Source organism: Danio rerio, chromosome 18 (genome assembly GCF_052040795.2).
Source record: "Danio rerio strain M-AB ecotype USA chromosome 18, GRCz13ab, whole genome shotgun sequence".
In the NCBI taxonomy this organism is placed as follows: domain Eukaryota; kingdom Metazoa; phylum Chordata; class Actinopteri; order Cypriniformes; family Danionidae; genus Danio; species Danio rerio.
The window spans coordinates 3,799,693-3,818,794 of NC_141038.1; the positions used below are offsets into that span (position 1 = coordinate 3,799,693).

Here is a 19,102-nt window from a genome sequence, read left to right on the forward strand (position 1 = left end):
CGCCATGCATTTTAGAAATCTACACACCGGCACCACAAGTCGGCGGCTGTCCGTGGCGCCCAGCCACTACTCATTACACTGTTTACATTTCTGCTGCGCCACAGAGAGCCATCTGATTAGTTTAATTTTAAATAGCGTTCGAATGTGCGCGTCTGGTGTGCGACTTTCAACTGTCAACCGGCCGACGGCTCGCCTCCGAGTGGAGGGCTTTCCCGATGCAACCAGTTTGTCCACTTACCTTACAGCGCTGCGTCGGCGGAGCAGAGGTCCCGGAGGAGGAGGAGCCGGCTGCGGGGACGACGAACGGGATCAAGTCCGGAGAACAGCGGTTCCAGAAATCAGGTAAGATGAAAAATGGAATTCGAAAAATACGGGCAAGAACGCGGCGGGATCCGAAAACGCAGTCGAAATCGAAGACGAGGGCTTTTGCTTTTTTTTTTTTTTTTCTGGATGGCTTTTGCAAACCATCGCTCGGGTTTAGGGAAGGAGGAGGAGGAGGAAGAGGAGGGGCGGCCAGTGCGGCCAATCCGGCAGCTTTTCGCGCGAGAACAGCGCGGGCGTGAACGGCGCGCGCTCCCGAGAGGCTCCCGAGATGCGAAAAAGCGCGCACAGCGGCCTCTCGCGGATCCGCGAAAACAAAAAACGCTCGAATACGTGCCTTCCAGGACGTATCTCGTGTTCCGCAGAAACGTCCGCGGGGCTACGTTTTCACAATGAGCCCGGGTTGTGGCATTGGCAATTATTCATACTCGCATAATTTTGCCGGCTGGTTGTCGCCACCTTTTGGTTAAATAATGTAATTGCTGCCTGCAACTTTCATTTTTGTGCGCATGATGGTAATTTTAATTTTTACCATAAACGTCAAGAGATTTATTTAAATTATAAACTATTATCCCAGTATTAATAAACATATGCAGATCACCATCATTTATAATTTATGTTGTGTTGTTGTTGAGATCTTGATCAATGTTTAACCGTGCAGCTTACAAAATGCATTAATGCAGACTAAACAAGTAGTGACAGAAAACACCTTTAATGAAAGCCACCACATCCCAAATAACCAACCACAACTTCTTCAGTCATCATTATATTTTACAGGAAGGCCTAAATGCTTTCATACATATCATTTGAATGGCGCAAGAGGCGATCTCTCTGTGATCTTTATAAATTTTGAATTAATCTACAATTTACAAGCTCCTGTTAAACAAAATCCATACTTGACATTAAAGATTTGCATACTGCAGACGTGCACATTGTGATAAACTAGCATAACAGTCTAGATTGAGGAAGAATCATGTAAAATATGCATCAAATTGAAAAACTATGATATAAAGCAGCTTATTATTAAATGCAAGGTGATTCAGCCACATTTTACAGATGCTCAATCATCCAAAACTCACAAATGCACATTGTTATTAACACCCATTAAACAAGCAAAATCAGATTACACCAGGTCTAAACAGGATCCAAACACTTGTCCATCTCTGTGATGCAATGAACCTTTTCAAAAAAACTAAAATGATGCTATAAATCATCTATCATTGCGCTTCATCAGTGCAAAGCCTGAGTGACACACATTTAAGTGTTTCTGGTTTATATTTCCTTCATGAATGTGGAGCAGCCGACTGACTCATGCGTAGCCTCTGTCAAATATAGACAGTAATATCCAGTTGACTTCACTTCCTCAATGCTTGTACACAACAGTCATCGGTTCTGGCCTGGAGGCGACAGAACAGCAGACAGACTCACTGTAATAATAATAATAATGCTCAATCCCACAATCCCTTGAAGGATTCCTGCTCCACAAAGCGCATTCATGTGACTTTTCAATAAAGAACACAGAAAAATGACACGTCAAAAACAAGACACTTACGCCCCATTCACACAGGGCGTGTCTGAAGTTGGGGCTGACGCGATCGTCATAGCAGCGTCAGCCAATGAAGCGTTGAAGCTGGCGTCCCAAGAGTTAAAGTTTCAAAAAAAATGTTTGCAACACCTAATATAATGTAATGTCAGGTTATTAAAAAAATAAAAGAAAAGAAGATCAAATTAATTTGTACTATTGTTATTAGTTCTGGTAAATGTATGTATTTATTTATTCATTCATTATGTATTAATTTTTTTAAATAGCATTAGTAACAGATTTTGTGTTACGATCATAATACAAGACATGTATTTGATGTTTAGAGATACTTTCACATGAGTTAAAGTAAAATAAAATATTTATAAAATAAAATAAATTTTTTGCAACACTAAATCTAATGTAAATGTTGATATTTATGAGGGAGGTGAGTCAGGTTAGGTCATATAAAAAAATGTAAAAATATAAGATCAAATTGATTTGTACTATTTTTATTGTTTTAAATTCATTCATTCATTCATTAAAAACACAAAATAGCAAATAAATAAGTGTTGTTATTAGTTTTATGATCATAATAAAAGACATTTATTGGACATTTTAAAGAAACCGTTTTCTCAGCATGTTTTTTGGCAACATTCAATATAATGTACAAAGATTATTAATGTATTTGACCAAAATGTTATCACTGACTAGGTGAATCTTTGACTAAAAAGCTATAAAATGTTAAAGCCACAACAAAAAAACAACATCATGTAAATAATATGATCACTTTCCAGTCGATCTAGTGCATTACCCTTATAGAGTATTGAGTATGATAAGAAAATAACGCAATAGTAAAAAGATTAATAGAATTTTCAGATAAATAAATATTATTTGAAATTAAAATACACAAAATAAATAATAAATTGTTGGTATTAGAAAGTCAGAGGCAAGTTTTTTTTAAACATAAAATAAACCAAAATATATACAATGTGATGCATGTTTAATGCATGAAGTAAAACAGCAAAATATACTATATTCTATCTATCTATCTATCTATCTATCTATCTATAAAGTAATTTAAGTAATATGCTAAAATTAGCTTGAACTTTAAAGTCAATTATGAGTAGTTCAGTTATGCCAATTTAAATCATAGATTGCTTTTTATTATTTGGATAACTTGTTGTTGTTGTTAATAATAATAATAATAATAATAATAATAATATTGTTATTAAATCAGGTCACAAGAGAAAAAGAATGAACCAACCAACTAGCCTTCTCATCAAATCAACTAAACCAGGGATGTCAAACTCAATTCCTGGAGGGCCGAAGCCCTGCACAGTTTAGTTCCAACCCTGCTCCAACACACTTACCTGTAGGTTTCAAACAAGCCTGCAGGACTCAATTAGTTTGATCAGGTGTGTTTAATTAGGGTTGGAACTAAACTGTGCAGAGCTGCGGCCCTTTTGTAACTAAGTTTGACACCTGTGAACTAAACATATGTATTAAAATTGTGACATTTGCAGCATACCGGTGTGTGATAATTGGTGGTTCATTACTCTTTGGTGACAGAGAATAATGAATGAATAATGTTTAACAATATGTTAAAAGTCATTTTAAAAACATGCGCGTGTTTTTCTGCACACCATGGTTATTTTACAATAATAAAACCTTGGTTACTTAATTTTCATCAGGATAAACTCATCAAGTCACCAAAAATGCATGCAAAAAAAGTCTTGAGCAGGTCTGTGTGTCCGTCTCAGTGATGTGTTTGAGAAGTGGACTCAGAAGAAAGCCACCGTGTGTTTAAGCGCTCATCAAGAGCTGTGCTGTGGTGAACTTCACATGTCTGCTTATATAAGGCCAGAGCTTCAGTTCGAAAACAAAGCATGGCGTGGGAAAGTAGGTAATTGCGATGTCTCCAACATTTTCAGTGCTACAATTGCAAATAAACTGACATGACCACAGCACTCTGAGGGGGACTGTGTTTCTCCGACATTTCACAAAGAATCAGTCCACATACGTTCATTTCAAAGTAAAACAACTATTGCATACAATATTCATACAAAAACAAGCTCAAGAGTTAATTTCTTTACGACAATATTTGCAAGACAATAATGTGCATTTTGCCTGCAAGCGATCATTTAAAACCATAACATGTAGAGTATTAAAAGTATATTTTCACATAATACTGACTTTTAATTTACTGACTATTCATATTCGATTCAACAGTAAACAATTGGATTAATTAAAAATAAATAAATGAACATGTTTTATGTTAAGATCGCTTTTAGTAAAAAATTCTCAAATTTAAAGCAAACCTTTATTTTGACTCAATTTTTCCCATGTTTACCATTGTTGAGAGGATCTACACTTACCATATAAAGCGGCTTTGATACAATCTCTGTATAACTTAAAGCTCTATAGTAAAAAAGGAACTTGACTTGAGTAGATGTTTGTTCTGAAACCTGTCTCGTTTGCCCAGTTAGTGCGGTTCGCTTATGTGAAACCCACAATTGGATCCGGGTCAAATGAATCGCTCCGAGACCGCCTGAATGAAGTGGTCTCGGCTCGACTGGAACTAACTCTGGAATGGATTGATTGTAGTGAGATAGCAAAACGATTCAACGAACCAGGCTATATCACGGTGTATAATGGTTATATTATAGCCATTTACGGCTATATGAAGAGAGAATTATGAGTAGGATGTGATGTCATACCAACTTGTAAATGTGCATTTCATGTCAAAAATACGAAGTGTTAATGTAAATGTTTATCTGTTAGGAAAATTGATCGAAATTACCATCTAATAATTTTTCCATATTTTAATCGTATTCAATTTTGCATTAGGCCTATTATTATGTTCATTTCTGCACGGACACCTTGAAAGAAAGATCAGCATTGACTTCATGATCTGATGCAGTCTCTGTTCAGCTGTTATTAAGTCTATGAGACATAATTCTAGCCAATGTTTTGTACAAAACTTTATGAAATGAGGCTGTATGAGAAAGTCTTACCTCTCTGATTTATATTTGGTGATGATGGGTGTCTAAATAAAAGTACACCTTTTCAATTATGTCTTCTTGCTCAACATCAAAAAATAAAATAATGATGTGACAGCTGAGCAGACTCTGAAAATAAACCCTGAAACTCTGAACAACGTGAAGAGAGTTTACTTGCACATGACTTGTTTGTACTATTTTGGTCTGTTTAGAAACTTTGCCGTGTGAAAGCCAACCACAACAAAAATAACCATTGTAACAATTTTAATCGATTGTTTTGTTCTGAAACAGGGATCTACAAGACTCGGTATGGCATAAGCCAATAAAAAAAAACAATATTATTTATTTTTTGCATCTTGTGTGCTGGGCGTCACGGTGGCTCAGTGGGTAGCACAATCACCATACAGCAAGAAGGTCGCTGGTTCAAGCACCGGCTAAGTCAGTTGGCATTTCTGTGTGGAGTTTGCATGTTCTCCCCGTGTTGACGTGGGTTTCCTAAGGGTGCCCTGGTTTCATCCATAGTCCAAACACATGCAGGGCTCGAAATTGCGACTGTTTTAGTCGCATATGCGCCCGAAATCTCATCTATGCGACCTCAAAAATAGATTTGGGAGCATTTGTGCGAGTGCATAAAATTTTTGTCATGCGACCAGTTATTACTGCAAAATGTTCACGCAGAATGCATCTTTGCACCAAACAAAACGCCAAACGCAGCGCTCAGGAATGGTTTAAAACAGTCGGCATATCAACTTGCTGCAGTAAACAAACCCTACAACGCTTGCCCTGATTTAAAGTCTTCTGATTGGTCACTGCTCTAGAACAGAACGCGAATGGATTGGTTAATATCAGCTGTCAATCACTCAATTCAGATGACAGGGAGCAACAGCCACAAAAATGTAAAGGTCTGGATACAAGATAACGAAAATAACACTGACAGATTTTTTTTTTAGAAAAGTTACAAATAATGGCACATCTTATTAGTGTTCTTGTGGTGTTTTAATGTTATTTAATCCTTCATTTAATCATCACTATGGTGTCATAAGTTATACTATCATCTGTGCATCTATCGTTATCTCAGTATTGTTCATCTCATTTAAGCGTGCAGGAGCGGAGAGCTCATGCAGATTTTTGTTTTGTTTGTTAGGTTTGATTAGTGTTGCTTTCAAATGCGATAAATCTGTTAATATAGAACTTGTAGTAATGGTGCGCATAATTGGTGAGTGCAACTAAATTTTAGCTGCTGCGCCTATATTTTTGAAGTTAGGAGCACCGGTGCTAACAAAGAAAAAGGTAAATTTCAAGCGATAACATGCGCTATAGGTGAATTGAATAAGCTAAATTGTCCGTAGTGTATGTGTGTGTGATATGGTGTTGGGTTGCAGCTGAAAGGGCATCCGCTATGTAAAACATATGCTGGATAAGTTGGTGGTTCAATCTGTTGTGACGACCTATGATTAATAAAGGGATTGAGCCGAAAAGAAAATGAACGAATGAATCTTGTGTGCTGCATTTTGTATTGTAAAAATGTTCTGTGACATGACATTCTGCAGTCTTACACATTTAATTTGTTTTTATAAATGGTTTCCATTATTTGATTACATCAGTATTTTGTGCTTAATTAAACATAGACCTTTATCATCATAATCAACTAGTATTATAGATTAAAACATATTACATAATAATAACTTTATTAACAACAACATAGTTCAATAAAATATATCCAAAATAAACAAATAAAGACAAAAATGTACATTTAAAACATAATGGGCCCTATCATACACCCGGCGCAGTGTGGCGCAAGGTGCGGTGCAATAGTCTTTTGGTAGTTTCAGCTTGGCGCAAGAGTCGTTTTGAGGCGTTGCGCTGCGCTGTTTAAATAGCAAATGCATTAGCGCTCATATGTGCGCTCATAGGCGTTCTGTTGTAAAAAGGAAGGTGTTCTGAGTCGCACGGCTGGCGCGTTGCTATTTTGAGAAACTATAATAGATTTTTCATTAGACCAAAACGAACCCGGTCTAAACTCCGGCGCAAAGTAGCGCCTCGCTTACACACTGCTTAACACACACAAGAGAGCAATAAGCAAATATATTTACATTTTAAAAAAATTAAATATTAAGGATATATATAGCATATAATAAGAATAACTATAGGATATAAATATAAAGGATTCAAATATTACAAAACATATTATTTTTCAGCCTAAATAAATATGAAAAATCACTGCTTTTATGTCTTCTTCATCTCGGGAGGCTTTTTCAGTTCATTCATAACAATTTGCTTTAGTATAATGTTATTATTATTAGCAGTATTATTTATTATATCCATATTTATATTTGTTTTATTAAAAACAAGCTTAGATTTGCCCAACTGTCAGGTTTTAGACCATAAGGGGCACAGCATGTGTTTTAGGTTATAACTCAGGTTTTTGAGCACATTTTTATTATTATTGTTCATTTATTTGTTTGCTGGAAATTAGAACTGAATTTAGAAATAGTTTTGAAACAAATCTTTGCGCTTAACAAACAAAATTAATTATTTATAGACTAATTGATGTCTGTGCGTAAAGGTTTCCCTATCCAAGAGCGAAAGTGAAAGTAGATCCATTATCTCTCATTCTCACGCAGTAGATGCTCTGTTTAACAGTTTTCTGTTAAAAAAACTGTAAACTGTTTGCTAATCTTTTCCACTTAGACTTACTTTGCGTCCTGTAAATAGCGAATGCACTTATGGCGCGACGCAGCTGGGTCTTAAAGGGAATGTGAGATGAGACTCTGATTGGTTTATTCTCAAAACACACCTATAACTCATTAAGAAAATAAACTCAACCCTTTTAGACCATGTGCCACGGCGCAAAGCAGATTTTCCCGTCCTTAAATTAGCAAAAACGCGTTCTGACACGCCCTGAAAGCGTTTGCACCCTGCGTTTTGCGCTCTGCGCATGGACCGTCAAAATAGAGCCCTAAAGATTTTTTCAGTAAATTTTTAATAAATAATTTATCCAGCATATGTTTTACGGAGCGGATGCCTTTCCAGCCGCAACCCAGTACTGAGAAACACCCAAACACACTTATTCACAAACACACTAATACACTACGGACAATTTAGTTCATTCAATTCACCGATAGAGCATGTGTTTGGACTGTGGGGGAAACTGGAGCACCCGGAGAAACCTACGCTAACACGGACAGCACACGCACAAAACTCCACACAGAAATGCCAACTGACCAAGCCGGAACTCAAACCAGTGACCTTCTAACCACTGAGTCACAGTGCCACCTTGATGAATAACCTAAAAATCCTGTCTAGACAACTTTAAAAATATCACATTCTAACAAAAACATGCTTTATGGTAAGAGAGACTTGACAGTGGTTTCACATTGATGGTAAAACATCATTGTTCAAATAAATCCAAGTGTTCTTGAGTCTTCTGAAGACAATGCTTCTTAGCAGGAGAGCAGTTCATTTGGCACAGTTCACACAGCACAACAGCCAAAGCAATCTGACTGGAGAATATCTGAGGTCAAATATTACGTCAAGTCAGCAGAGATGCACAAACACTCTGAACAAAAGCTCCTTCACGATGAATTATTCAACACGATCATGATCAATGAAGCATATTAAGGATTCACTGCAGGTGGAGCAGTGCAGACTTCTTATTTATACATCTCGAGAACCAACTCATGCGTAAAGAAATGTTTACACTACCAGAAAAACCTGTTACTTGGTTAGCTGCAAGTTATTTACCATTCATAGAGATAACTGTTTCTGTTGCTGTCGTTTCTGGTTAAAGTGCCCTTAATTAGGCCTGTCACAATAGTCAATATTTGAACTTATTGCACACAACACATGGACATGACCTCAATCATTTTTGTTAAAGCAATATATATCGCCCATACATAAAATTAATTCTAGCAGCATTTTAGCAGATTTCAGCAACATCTCAATGTCTATGGAAGTGTCAGTATAGTTAAAAAGCACTGTAGTATTTACTTTAAATAAGTATATTTTCACGTGAGTGTTTGACAAATGAAAATAGATCTAGCAGATATCGCAGGCTCTGTTAAACTCTTTACTTTTAAACTGTTTACTCTTTACCTTGCACACTGTACAAAAAATAAATAAATAAATAAAAAATATCGCCATTTGTTCAGCACACTGGACTTTTTCTGTCATATATACTAAGAATTGTGAATAACAATTGATCTACATAAAAATATGTTATGTCATCAATATTTGCTAAAATGTTGCGTCTACATGTTTAACAATTTACTAAACAAACATTTTTGTGTTTAACAGGAATGTTGATATTTAAATAATTAAACATTATTTGTGGAGTATTTGGAGCTCAAACTTCATATACACACTCGGGACATGAGAGACTTTATAGCTCTTGTAAAAGGGGGCATAATAGGACCCCTTTAATGAAGTAAAATGGTCACACTTTACAATAAGGTTCATTAGTTAATGTTAATTAATGCATTTATTAACATGAGCAAACAATGAACAATATTTACTACAGTATTTATTCATGTTAGTAAACGTTAGTTAATGAAAATACAGTAGTTCATTGTTAGTTCATGTTAACTCACGGTGCATTAATTAATGTTAACAAGCATGGACTTGGATGTTAATAATGCATCAGTAAATGTTCAATTATGATTAATAAATGCTGTACATGTGTTGTTCATGATTAGTTCTTGTGAGTAAATGCATTAACTAATGAACCTTATTGTAAAGTGTTACCAGTAAAATTAAAAGTTTAAATATTAAATAAATAACTATTTGTGGTATTTTGAAGTTAAAGTGCCCACAAGATCATTTTGTGCAATAAATCATAATATATTTAATACAGTGTTTAGCCTACTATTGAATTAAGGGGGTAGAGGTTTGAGTTTTTGGTGAACTACCTTATTAAGAACCTGAAAATATGCAGTAAATACATCAAACTGCAGGCCATTGCAAATTCAATTTCACATTTAAATAAACAAGTGTAATTAACCAAAAGTAAAACATCTAAAATGCCATAATTGATAAACAACTCAATCAGAATCTCAAGCCAATGTTAGACTGCTATTATCACCCTAGAATGACCCTGCTAAAAAAAAAGACTATCTGGCAGAAACAAAGCTGTGGCGTTCACAATCTGTCATTTGCAAACCATAACAAACTCACTGCAAAGCAATACAACTATTTTAGGGATTACAGAAGCAAAAACCTTCCATGCTTTATTTTTTTCCATTCATTCCTATGGTCTACATTTTTTCAGCTTTAAATGAGATCGAATTCAGAGATTTGTTCGTGGAGCCCAGCATGCACTGCACAGACGATCAATATTGACACAGACAAGAGACACCATGTGTGCTCAGGATCAGAGCTGTAGTCCTGAGCGACGATGACCACTTCCTATTTTCAGACAGTGCAACACAATACTATCCTGCTACCCAGAGAAACACCTACTATAGGCTTTATTAAATATAAGAAGAGGTAATAGCGACCCTTGCATTAAACATAAGAAAAAATATAGATGCTATTGCAAAATTAGGCACATCATTAGCTCCTTTAGACTGCCAAAATATATATTTTTTAGAAACTGAAGTTTTTCCATAGTCATCTTCTCTTTACAATGCACTCTCAGAAATAAAGGTACGCGAGCTGTAACTGGGGTGGTGCCTTTTCAAAAGGTACAAATTAGTATTAATACTATAAATTAATAATAATAATTAGTATATTAATAAATAAAAGATACATATTAGTACCTAAAAAGTACAAAAATGTTCCTCTTAAAATTTTAAGGTATATTGCGAGGGCTTAAAGGGAGCAGTGGGAGTAATGTCGAGCGGAAAAAAAAAGAAAAAGACAGCTGCGAAACATAACCAGCTTTGTCTTTTTGTAGGAAACACACTTTAGATCTTTTTTAGGGAAAGATGTTTTTGAGTTATTGCCGCTATAACTGAATGTGTCAGGAATATAGAAAACAAAACCAACTTAAGCGCGCTCATTTCTGGCGCCCCACTGGATGTACAGCGCCATTAGTATTTGCCTATACTGCTTATGTCACGGGCCAGCCCTGAGTTGGCTCATGAGTGTTGTAAATACCGGCGCTCACGACAGAGCGCATAGGAGATAAATGACGTCAGTACATAACCGGTTATGATTGTTACTGAACCGATACAGAATTGTCGGCGTCTGCATCGCAGTGCACCGAAAAAACAATTAATTTTGACACCCCTAATATATATATATATATATATATATATATATATATATATATATATATATATATATATATATATATATATATACAGGGCTCGAAATTAACTTTTTTACTTGGTAGCACCGGTGCTCCCAACTTCAAATATTTAGGAGCACCAGAAAAAATTTAGGAGCACCCACCAAAAATGAATGAGCAAATTGTTTTTTAAGGGATTTATTGTATTTTAAAACAACATGAACAGGACTGACAAAAACCAGAAACAACTATCTAACTAATGCTGCAAAGACATTAATATTTGTGTGCAATAATTCCAAAATGAATGTCTAATAATTAGGCCATAGAATATTAGTGATGATAAAAAATGACAATAATAGTAATGAATTCCATTTCTCATTATGATACTGCCTTGAATGTGCATGAATGTAGGTTATCTGCTATAAAAAGTCTGTTACTTTATGAAAAATAATTGTAGCTTGCATCAAACAAAAATGAAGCATTGCAGTAAGAAATATTTATTTTGTACTGCTGTTTATATATGCATGTCAATTTAATAAATAATATTTCTGCTACAAAACAAACAAAAAATTATAATAAATAATTCAATTCAATGATGAAAGCTGCAAAGCAGTCATCAGTAAATAAATAAAAAATAATATACACCTCAAAAAAGAATAGACAAAAGAAAGTAAGTAAAGTCTCACTTCTATCACTCTTTAAAAGTTTTGGTTTCAGTTTGTGTCAATTTAGAGGTTCAGTCTGAGCTGATCTTCATTTTTCTGTGTTAGTGGAAAAGCTGGCGAGTCAGCCGACCCAATTTATGAGCATGCAGAGCAGGATTCTTGCGCTAACCATCGGCACAATACCGGTCTTTGTTATGAGCCGCAGTTTCAGTGTAAACTTAGTAAAGGCGAGCTTCTTTGGCGATGATATGTACAGTATTAGATTTGACTTTTAGCGGACATTTGCGCTGAACACGCAGTGAATGCAACGCATGGAGATTCGGGCGCCTTCTCCAAGAAGCGCGTACTCGATTGATCTCAGCTGGCGGATCATTATTCACCACGTGACGTGTCATGATCGCTCTCATCTGCGCCTCAACCTTAGGTGGGGTTTGCAAACCTGTGTGCTTTAAGTCTTTACTCTTTAGCCGTTTGCATTTCCCGTGGTCGAGCCCTGATATATATATATATATATATATATACACATACACACACACACACAACTGAATTCATTTTAGTGGCTGTCTTGTCTTCTGTATATCATAGTAAAAAAGTATGTCAGACGATATTATTTTGTTTGAAGTATTTTTGTAAAGAACACTGAATTAGCCAACACTTTTATTGTTTTGATGCTTGAAAACCTCTTTTTGTCCTTGACCCATTAACAAGAATAGGTTTTATTCTTCATGCTTAGGACACGTGACTGATTGAGTAGGTTTTAAATTATTCTCTCACACTGGCAAGTGTAACATAACTCTTGTACAGGATAAGTTACCTTTATGATAGTGCTTCTGGAGAAGGAAAAACACACGTCCAAACATGTCTAAAACTCCCTGAACTGTGACAATTTCACCAGTATGTTTCAGCTAAGCAAGCTACTTTGTACTGTAGTAAAGACTGATGTAATTGCATATGCACTTATTTTATAAACATAAATCATATGTTTAACATCTTGTTAACGTAGAATTTAAAGTATGTGCTTGTTGAATTTTTGATGGTTTGATATTGTAAAATATATAGTACATCAAAAATATGCGTTTTATTATACTGTTGACTTCAGGGTAAATGCTTGCTTGAGAAGTTACTGTATTTTTTTTTATTAATTTCACCCAAAATATATATTTTCTTACTGTAAATTTTTTTATTTTTTTACGTAGTTACGTATTAAAAGAGTGAAGATATGTACTAATGCATTAATGCAATTAATACAGTATAATATTTTGGTTTAAGTAGTCTTTTGTTACTGATTTACAGTTTTTTGCTGTGGTTTTCACAGATATTTTTACAGTGTGGATATAACTTTTAAGAAATATTTTCATGTAACAGTTTCCGTACTGTCCTTATTAGCCACTGTACATTAATATACACTTTAAATAATGGATAGTTTACCCCAAAATGATGATTTACCATTCATTTATTCATCCTCAGACTATCAAAGATATCAACTTTTCTCTTCAGTATCATTAAATCAGAGTTTTAGCTCCAAATGTGGTCCTTAATGATGATTCATAACATACAAGCCTACCAGAATTTTTTGACTCAAAACATTTGTACAGACTGAATATTTGGCTTCATAAGACGTCAATATATTGCCAGTGACATGGGGATTTTCAAAAGTGTCTGTTGCTGTTGAAAAAAGTTATATGAATCACCAAGGCCCCCAGTTCCTGACACTTTTCAAATGTTCTACTGAAGGCAAAAGGTCACATCCATCATCTGTGATGAGCTGAGGGAAAATCTGAGGGAAATCTTCACTTTGGGGTAAATTATACATTTAATAAGCAATATTTTGTTCGGAATAATAACTGAAATGTATTCACAGAGGCTGCTGACTAGCTGATATAGCAATAAGATGCAGCATATCAAATCTACATGATCAAATCTCTTTAGTGGTCTAAAATGGGTAAACAAATTTCACAATATTGTTATAAATCCATAAAATCCTGCTCAAAAAAAACTATTAAACAACTTACTGATGTATTTTATTTTACTTTAGATTTTTTCAGTACCTTTTGAAGGGATATAAAAGTAAAGAAATAATAAAGTAAAATAAAAATAAATGCAGTTAAATAGAGAACAGAAAATATCAAGTGTGATCATCATGAGAGTGATCATATTTTGTGTGTGGTTGTTGTGGCATCTTAAAAAAATTGCCCAAAAGAAAGCCCACATGATCATCAACAACCTTTCAATACTATTTTGTAACATATGACTAAACAATTTAGGAAGTTCAAACCCAAAACCCTTAATAGGGCCTTGAAAAATCTCCAAATCCACATGATGATTAATAACAACATTCTCTCATCATCTATATATAGATTATTACAGAATTCATCAAAACAATTAGCAAACCTCACAGTTTAAACCAACCTGCTAGATGATCAAACTGGGTGTTTAATCCTAAATCATGATCAAAACCCAACATAAAGATTAATATAAAAATAATAACTTAAAATAGCTTTACCAGATGATGAAACACCTACAAACCAAACACGCTAAAGCCACATGAGGACCAATTTAGCACTTGTATTTGTAACGGATGTATTGGTGTCACTGACTTTGTAAAACAAGTGCGAGTATGGTCACTTTTTGTTTATATGCTTAATTTATATGCTGCATAAGTATATAATATATTTGTTTAAGGGTGCGTTCACATCTGTAGTTCGCTTCATTTGGTCCGGACCAAGGGTAATAAATGATACATTGTTGCATCTTCTGCCGTCTTTGGGTCGTTTTCACACCACACTGCTGGCTTTGGTCGGAACCAGTTGGAACGAACCAAAATGCAGTCATCTGACAAAATCCACATCTCTCATTGGCCAGATGTTGTTGAACATATTTCCTAATCTGCTTATTGATTGGTCAGAATTCACGTGCGGGAAAATGCCAATGAACTCCCGCAGGTAAACAAAACATTTAACTCTGGAGGGACGACTGCGCTGATTGTATCCCTGCTTTAGACAAACTATACATTACGAAAATGAAGCGCGGCCGCGGCTGGAAAACAGTGTTTAATGCATCATTCGTCACTTCAGGAGGAGCCGTGAATTAATTTAGCTAAACTGCGACATGATCATCTTGCGGAAATATTACCAACGATCCATCAGGTAATGTTTTCCCCTCTCTCTGTTGGTAAAGCGCTGTCAACAAATATTTTTCCTCCATATCCCATAATGCACTGCGCATCGGCCTACGGCAGCTGAATTAGTCCAGAACGCGCAGTACTTTTTGCGGTTGGACCTGTTTTAGTACGGATCATATTCTCACCACAAACGAACCGCTCCAGGGTTCGTTTAAAAGCGTACCGAGATCACCTCTTCAAGCAGGTATGCTTATTTGGTCCGCTTTTGGTGCGCACTCGAGTACGATTGCTGCATTCTCACCTGCCCAAACGAACCGCACCAAAAGGGGAAACGAACTCTAGTGCGATTCAACCGAACTAAATAAGGCAGGTGTGAAAGCACCCTAAAGGTGGGAGAAGGGTGTGTATTGTAAATTCTGTACTAGTTCTTATTTGTATTTTAATATTTGATTATTATTCAAATAATCATATAATTGTTCAATAAAATATATTTAAAATTGAATAAATGAATAAATAAAAATAAATTAATACATAAATAAATGGCTCCAAACCTCATATAAACTTGCTGTTTAGGTCTCATAAAACCCAAATCTAATCAAATAAAAAGACTTAATGAATCTGGAACCCACTTTGACAGATTTCTGACAGATGTTCTGAGTTTCCAGTCTCCCATTTGATCCTAAATGTAACACAACCTTCACCTTAAAGTTAAACAGTTAATCTTAACATATATTTGCTCCATAAATTGGATATAATTGTTTAAAGAGGGGATATGTGTGTGTACTTTAAATTATTATTATTACTGCATTAATATTTGAAAAGTTGTATAAATGTAAAATAATAAAACCAAAACAAACAAACAAACACGTCTTTGAACCTGTCAAACTCACAAACCTGCTTAACAAGTCCATGAGTCAGTCTCATAAAAACTGAATATAAAAAAAGATTAAATTAATCCCAATTTGACAGGTTTATGAGAGATGTTCTGCGTTTCCAGTCTTCCATTTGATCCTACGTTTTTAACGTAACCTTTACCTAAAAAGTTACATAGTGGATAATATGCTTGTCATATATGTTTGTTTTCAAGAAGGAGAGGGGTGTGTTGTAAATGTTCGGTATAGTTCTTATTTTTATTATTATTGCACTAATATTTCACAAATATAATATAAAATGTCAAATAAATAAAACAAAACAAGCAAAAAAAAAAGGCTCAAGTCAGAGCCAGTGGTCTAGTGGTAAGTGCGTCCACACATGCACTCCGGTGCTCATGGCGACCCGAGTTTAATTCCCATCTCGCATCCCGATACTTCTCCTCTATCTGCTCCTCATGCTTTTCTGTCAATACACTATACTGTCCTGTCTATTAAAGGTGAAAACAACAAAAAATAATTGTAAAAAAATAAAAAGCCTCAAAACCTCATATAAACCTGCTGAACAAGAGCACGTTTGGGTCTTATAAAACTTAAATCTAGAGCTTAATTTGACCGTTTTTTTGACAGATTTTTGACATATTCTGAGTTTCCAGTCTCTCATTTGATACTAAGATTTTAACATTACTTTCACCTAAAAGTTCTACAGTTGTTCTTAATATGTATGATCCAAAAGTTGTATGTATAAGAGCCGAGAAGTGTTGTAAATTAAGTTATTTTATTTAAGTTATTCTAATATTCTAATCTATACAACTTAATTATATATATATATATATATATATATATATATATATATATATATATATATATATATATATATATATATATATATATATATATAAATATATATATATATATATAAATATATATATATAATTAAGTTGTATAGATTTGTTTAAAGGTGGTAGAAGGGTGTGTATTGTAAATTATGTTATTCTGAACTAGTTCCTATTTTATTGTAACAGCAATAGTATTTGAAATTCAAATAATTGTAAAATAAATAAACCAAAACAAACACCTTCAAACCGGTGAAACTCATATAAACCTGCTGAACAAAGCCCATGTTTGGGTCTTATAAAACTTAAATCCAGAGCTCAATTTAACAGATTTTTGAAAGATGTTCTGAGTTTCCTGTCTCCCATTTCAGGGCAGGTTATTACCACGACCTTCACCATAAAGTTCTACAGTTGTTCTTAATATATATTGTCGATAAGTTGTAAATATTTGTTTTTAAAGAGGGAGAAGGGTGTGTATTGACAATTATGTTATTCTGAACTACAGTTCCTATTTTATTATAACAGCATCAATATTTGAAAAATCAAATAAATAACCCAAAAAACACCTCATATAAACCTGCTGAACAAGAGCACTTGTTTGGGTCTTATAAAGGTTAAATCTAGAGCTCAGTTTGACCAATTTTTTGACAGATATTTTGAGTTTAAAGTGTCTCATTTGATACTAAGATTTTAACACAACCTTCACCTAAAAGTTCTACAGTTGTTTTTAATATAATCTTTCAAGTTGTATGTATTTGTTTTTAAAGGAGGGAGAAGGGTGTGTGTATTGTAAATCATATTATTCTGACCTAGTTCCTATTTTATTATAAAGGCATTATTATTCGAAAAGTCAAATAAATGTAAATAAATAAATCAAGCAAAAAATGGCTCCAAACCTGTGAAACTCCTTAACCTGCTAAACAAGAGCCTATATCAAACTTGAATCTGTAGCTCTACTTGAGAGATTTTTTGAAAGATTTTTTACAGATGTTACGAGTTTCCAGTCTCCTGTTACATCCCAAGTTATTACCACAACCTTCACCTAAAAGTTCTACAGTTGTTCTTAATATATATCGTCGATAAGTTGTATATATTTGTTTTTTAAGGGGGAAAAGGTATTGAAAATTATGTTATTCGGAACTAGTTCCTATTTTATTTTAACAGCATTAATATTTGAAAAATCAAATAAATGGTAATAAATAAACCAAAACAAACCGAAAAACACCTCAAAACCTGAAATAAACCTGCTGAACAGGAGCACATGTTTGGGTCTTATAATGCTTATATCTAGAGCTCAGTTTGACCGATTTTTTGACAGATATTCTGAGTTTCCAGTGTCTCATTTGATACTAAGATTTTAACACAACCTTCACCTAAAAGTTCAAGTTGTTCTTAATGTAAGCCTTATAAAACATAATAAGTTGTATGTATTTGTTTTTAAAGGGGGGGAGGGTGTGTATTGTAAATTATGTTATTGAGAACTAGTTCCCATTTTATAATAACGGCATTAACATATGAAATATCTAATAAATGTTAATAAATAAACCAAAAAACACCTCAAAACCTGTTAAACTCATATAAACCTGCGGAACAAGAGCCCATGTTTGGGTCTTATAAAACTTAAATCTGGAGCTGAATTTGACAGATTTTTGACAGATGTTCCGAGTTTCCAGTCTGTTTAATCCTAAGTTATTACCATAACCTTCGTCATAAAGTTACACAGTTTATCTTAACTTTAAACCAAACTCAGGCCAGAATATGAAGTGTTTACATTTATTGGACCCGACTGACTGATCATGAGTTCAGACGCCGCACACACCCGTGTGTTTACACCACTCAAACACACTGTAAACTACTGAAAACTCGAACACCAAGACTTAAACTTAGCTTCTGAGGTCAGTTAACGGTTAAAGGGGACGCAATAGTGGTATATATTGTCGGAAAAAACGTTACCGGCCCGGGTGGTGTCGGTCAGGTCGTGTCCGGCGGCGCTCCTCGGGAACTCCTTCAATTTCCTGCCGCTCAGGTTGAGCCCTCCGGTGGCCGCCGCCTCGTCCAGCGCCCGGTCCAGCGAGCGGTTCCAGGACGCGGGTCCAGGGGCATTTGATAATCCGTGATGGGTAGTTCCTCCCGCCGCAATAGCTCCTGCGGGATGGCCGACAGTAAAAGAGGGCACGGCGCTTTCCGCGGAGAGCAACACCGAAGCCGCCATTACACAGCTAACACTCCCGCTGGATCCTCACGGGCCCCACACGAGCGCGGAGAGTGGGGGACTGCGCATGCGCGGGCGCACAGAGGGCAGATAGCGGTATGGGTTGTTACTAGAAGGGATACAGCCGCGGCCGGAAGTTACAATAATTATTTATAAAATTTAAATGTAATTTTAAAGGTAATAGTAGTGTTAAAAACCTAGGATCAAATGGGGGCACTAATAGATCAGTGACCGGTATGGGTTTTTGCTAGAAGAGAAACAGCTAAAACTAAATAAATACATAAATAAAATAAATGAGTAAATAAATTCATAAATTCCTGCATAAATA

At 35.1% G+C, this 19,102-nt stretch overlaps 1 protein-coding gene across 10 annotated transcripts in view; it reads right to left on the reverse strand.

Annotated features, from left to right (window-relative positions):
* The window catches only part of lrch3 (leucine-rich repeats and calponin homology (CH) domain containing 3), a 66,448-nt gene extending 47,609 nt beyond the window's left edge, over window positions 1-18,839 (reverse strand). For all 10 annotated transcript variants that reach the window (XR_015514589.1, XM_087292870.1, XM_087292868.1 and 7 more), the window contains exon 1: window positions 18,516-18,839. Coding sequence is in view for 9 of the 10 variants with exons in the window: in XM_087292870.1 (XP_087148996.1) it covers window positions 18,516-18,774 (259 nt within the window). In the remaining variant the exon portion in view is untranslated. The remainder of the gene's footprint in view (window positions 1-18,515) is intronic.
* Between the last annotated feature and the right edge of the window lie 263 nt (window positions 18,840-19,102).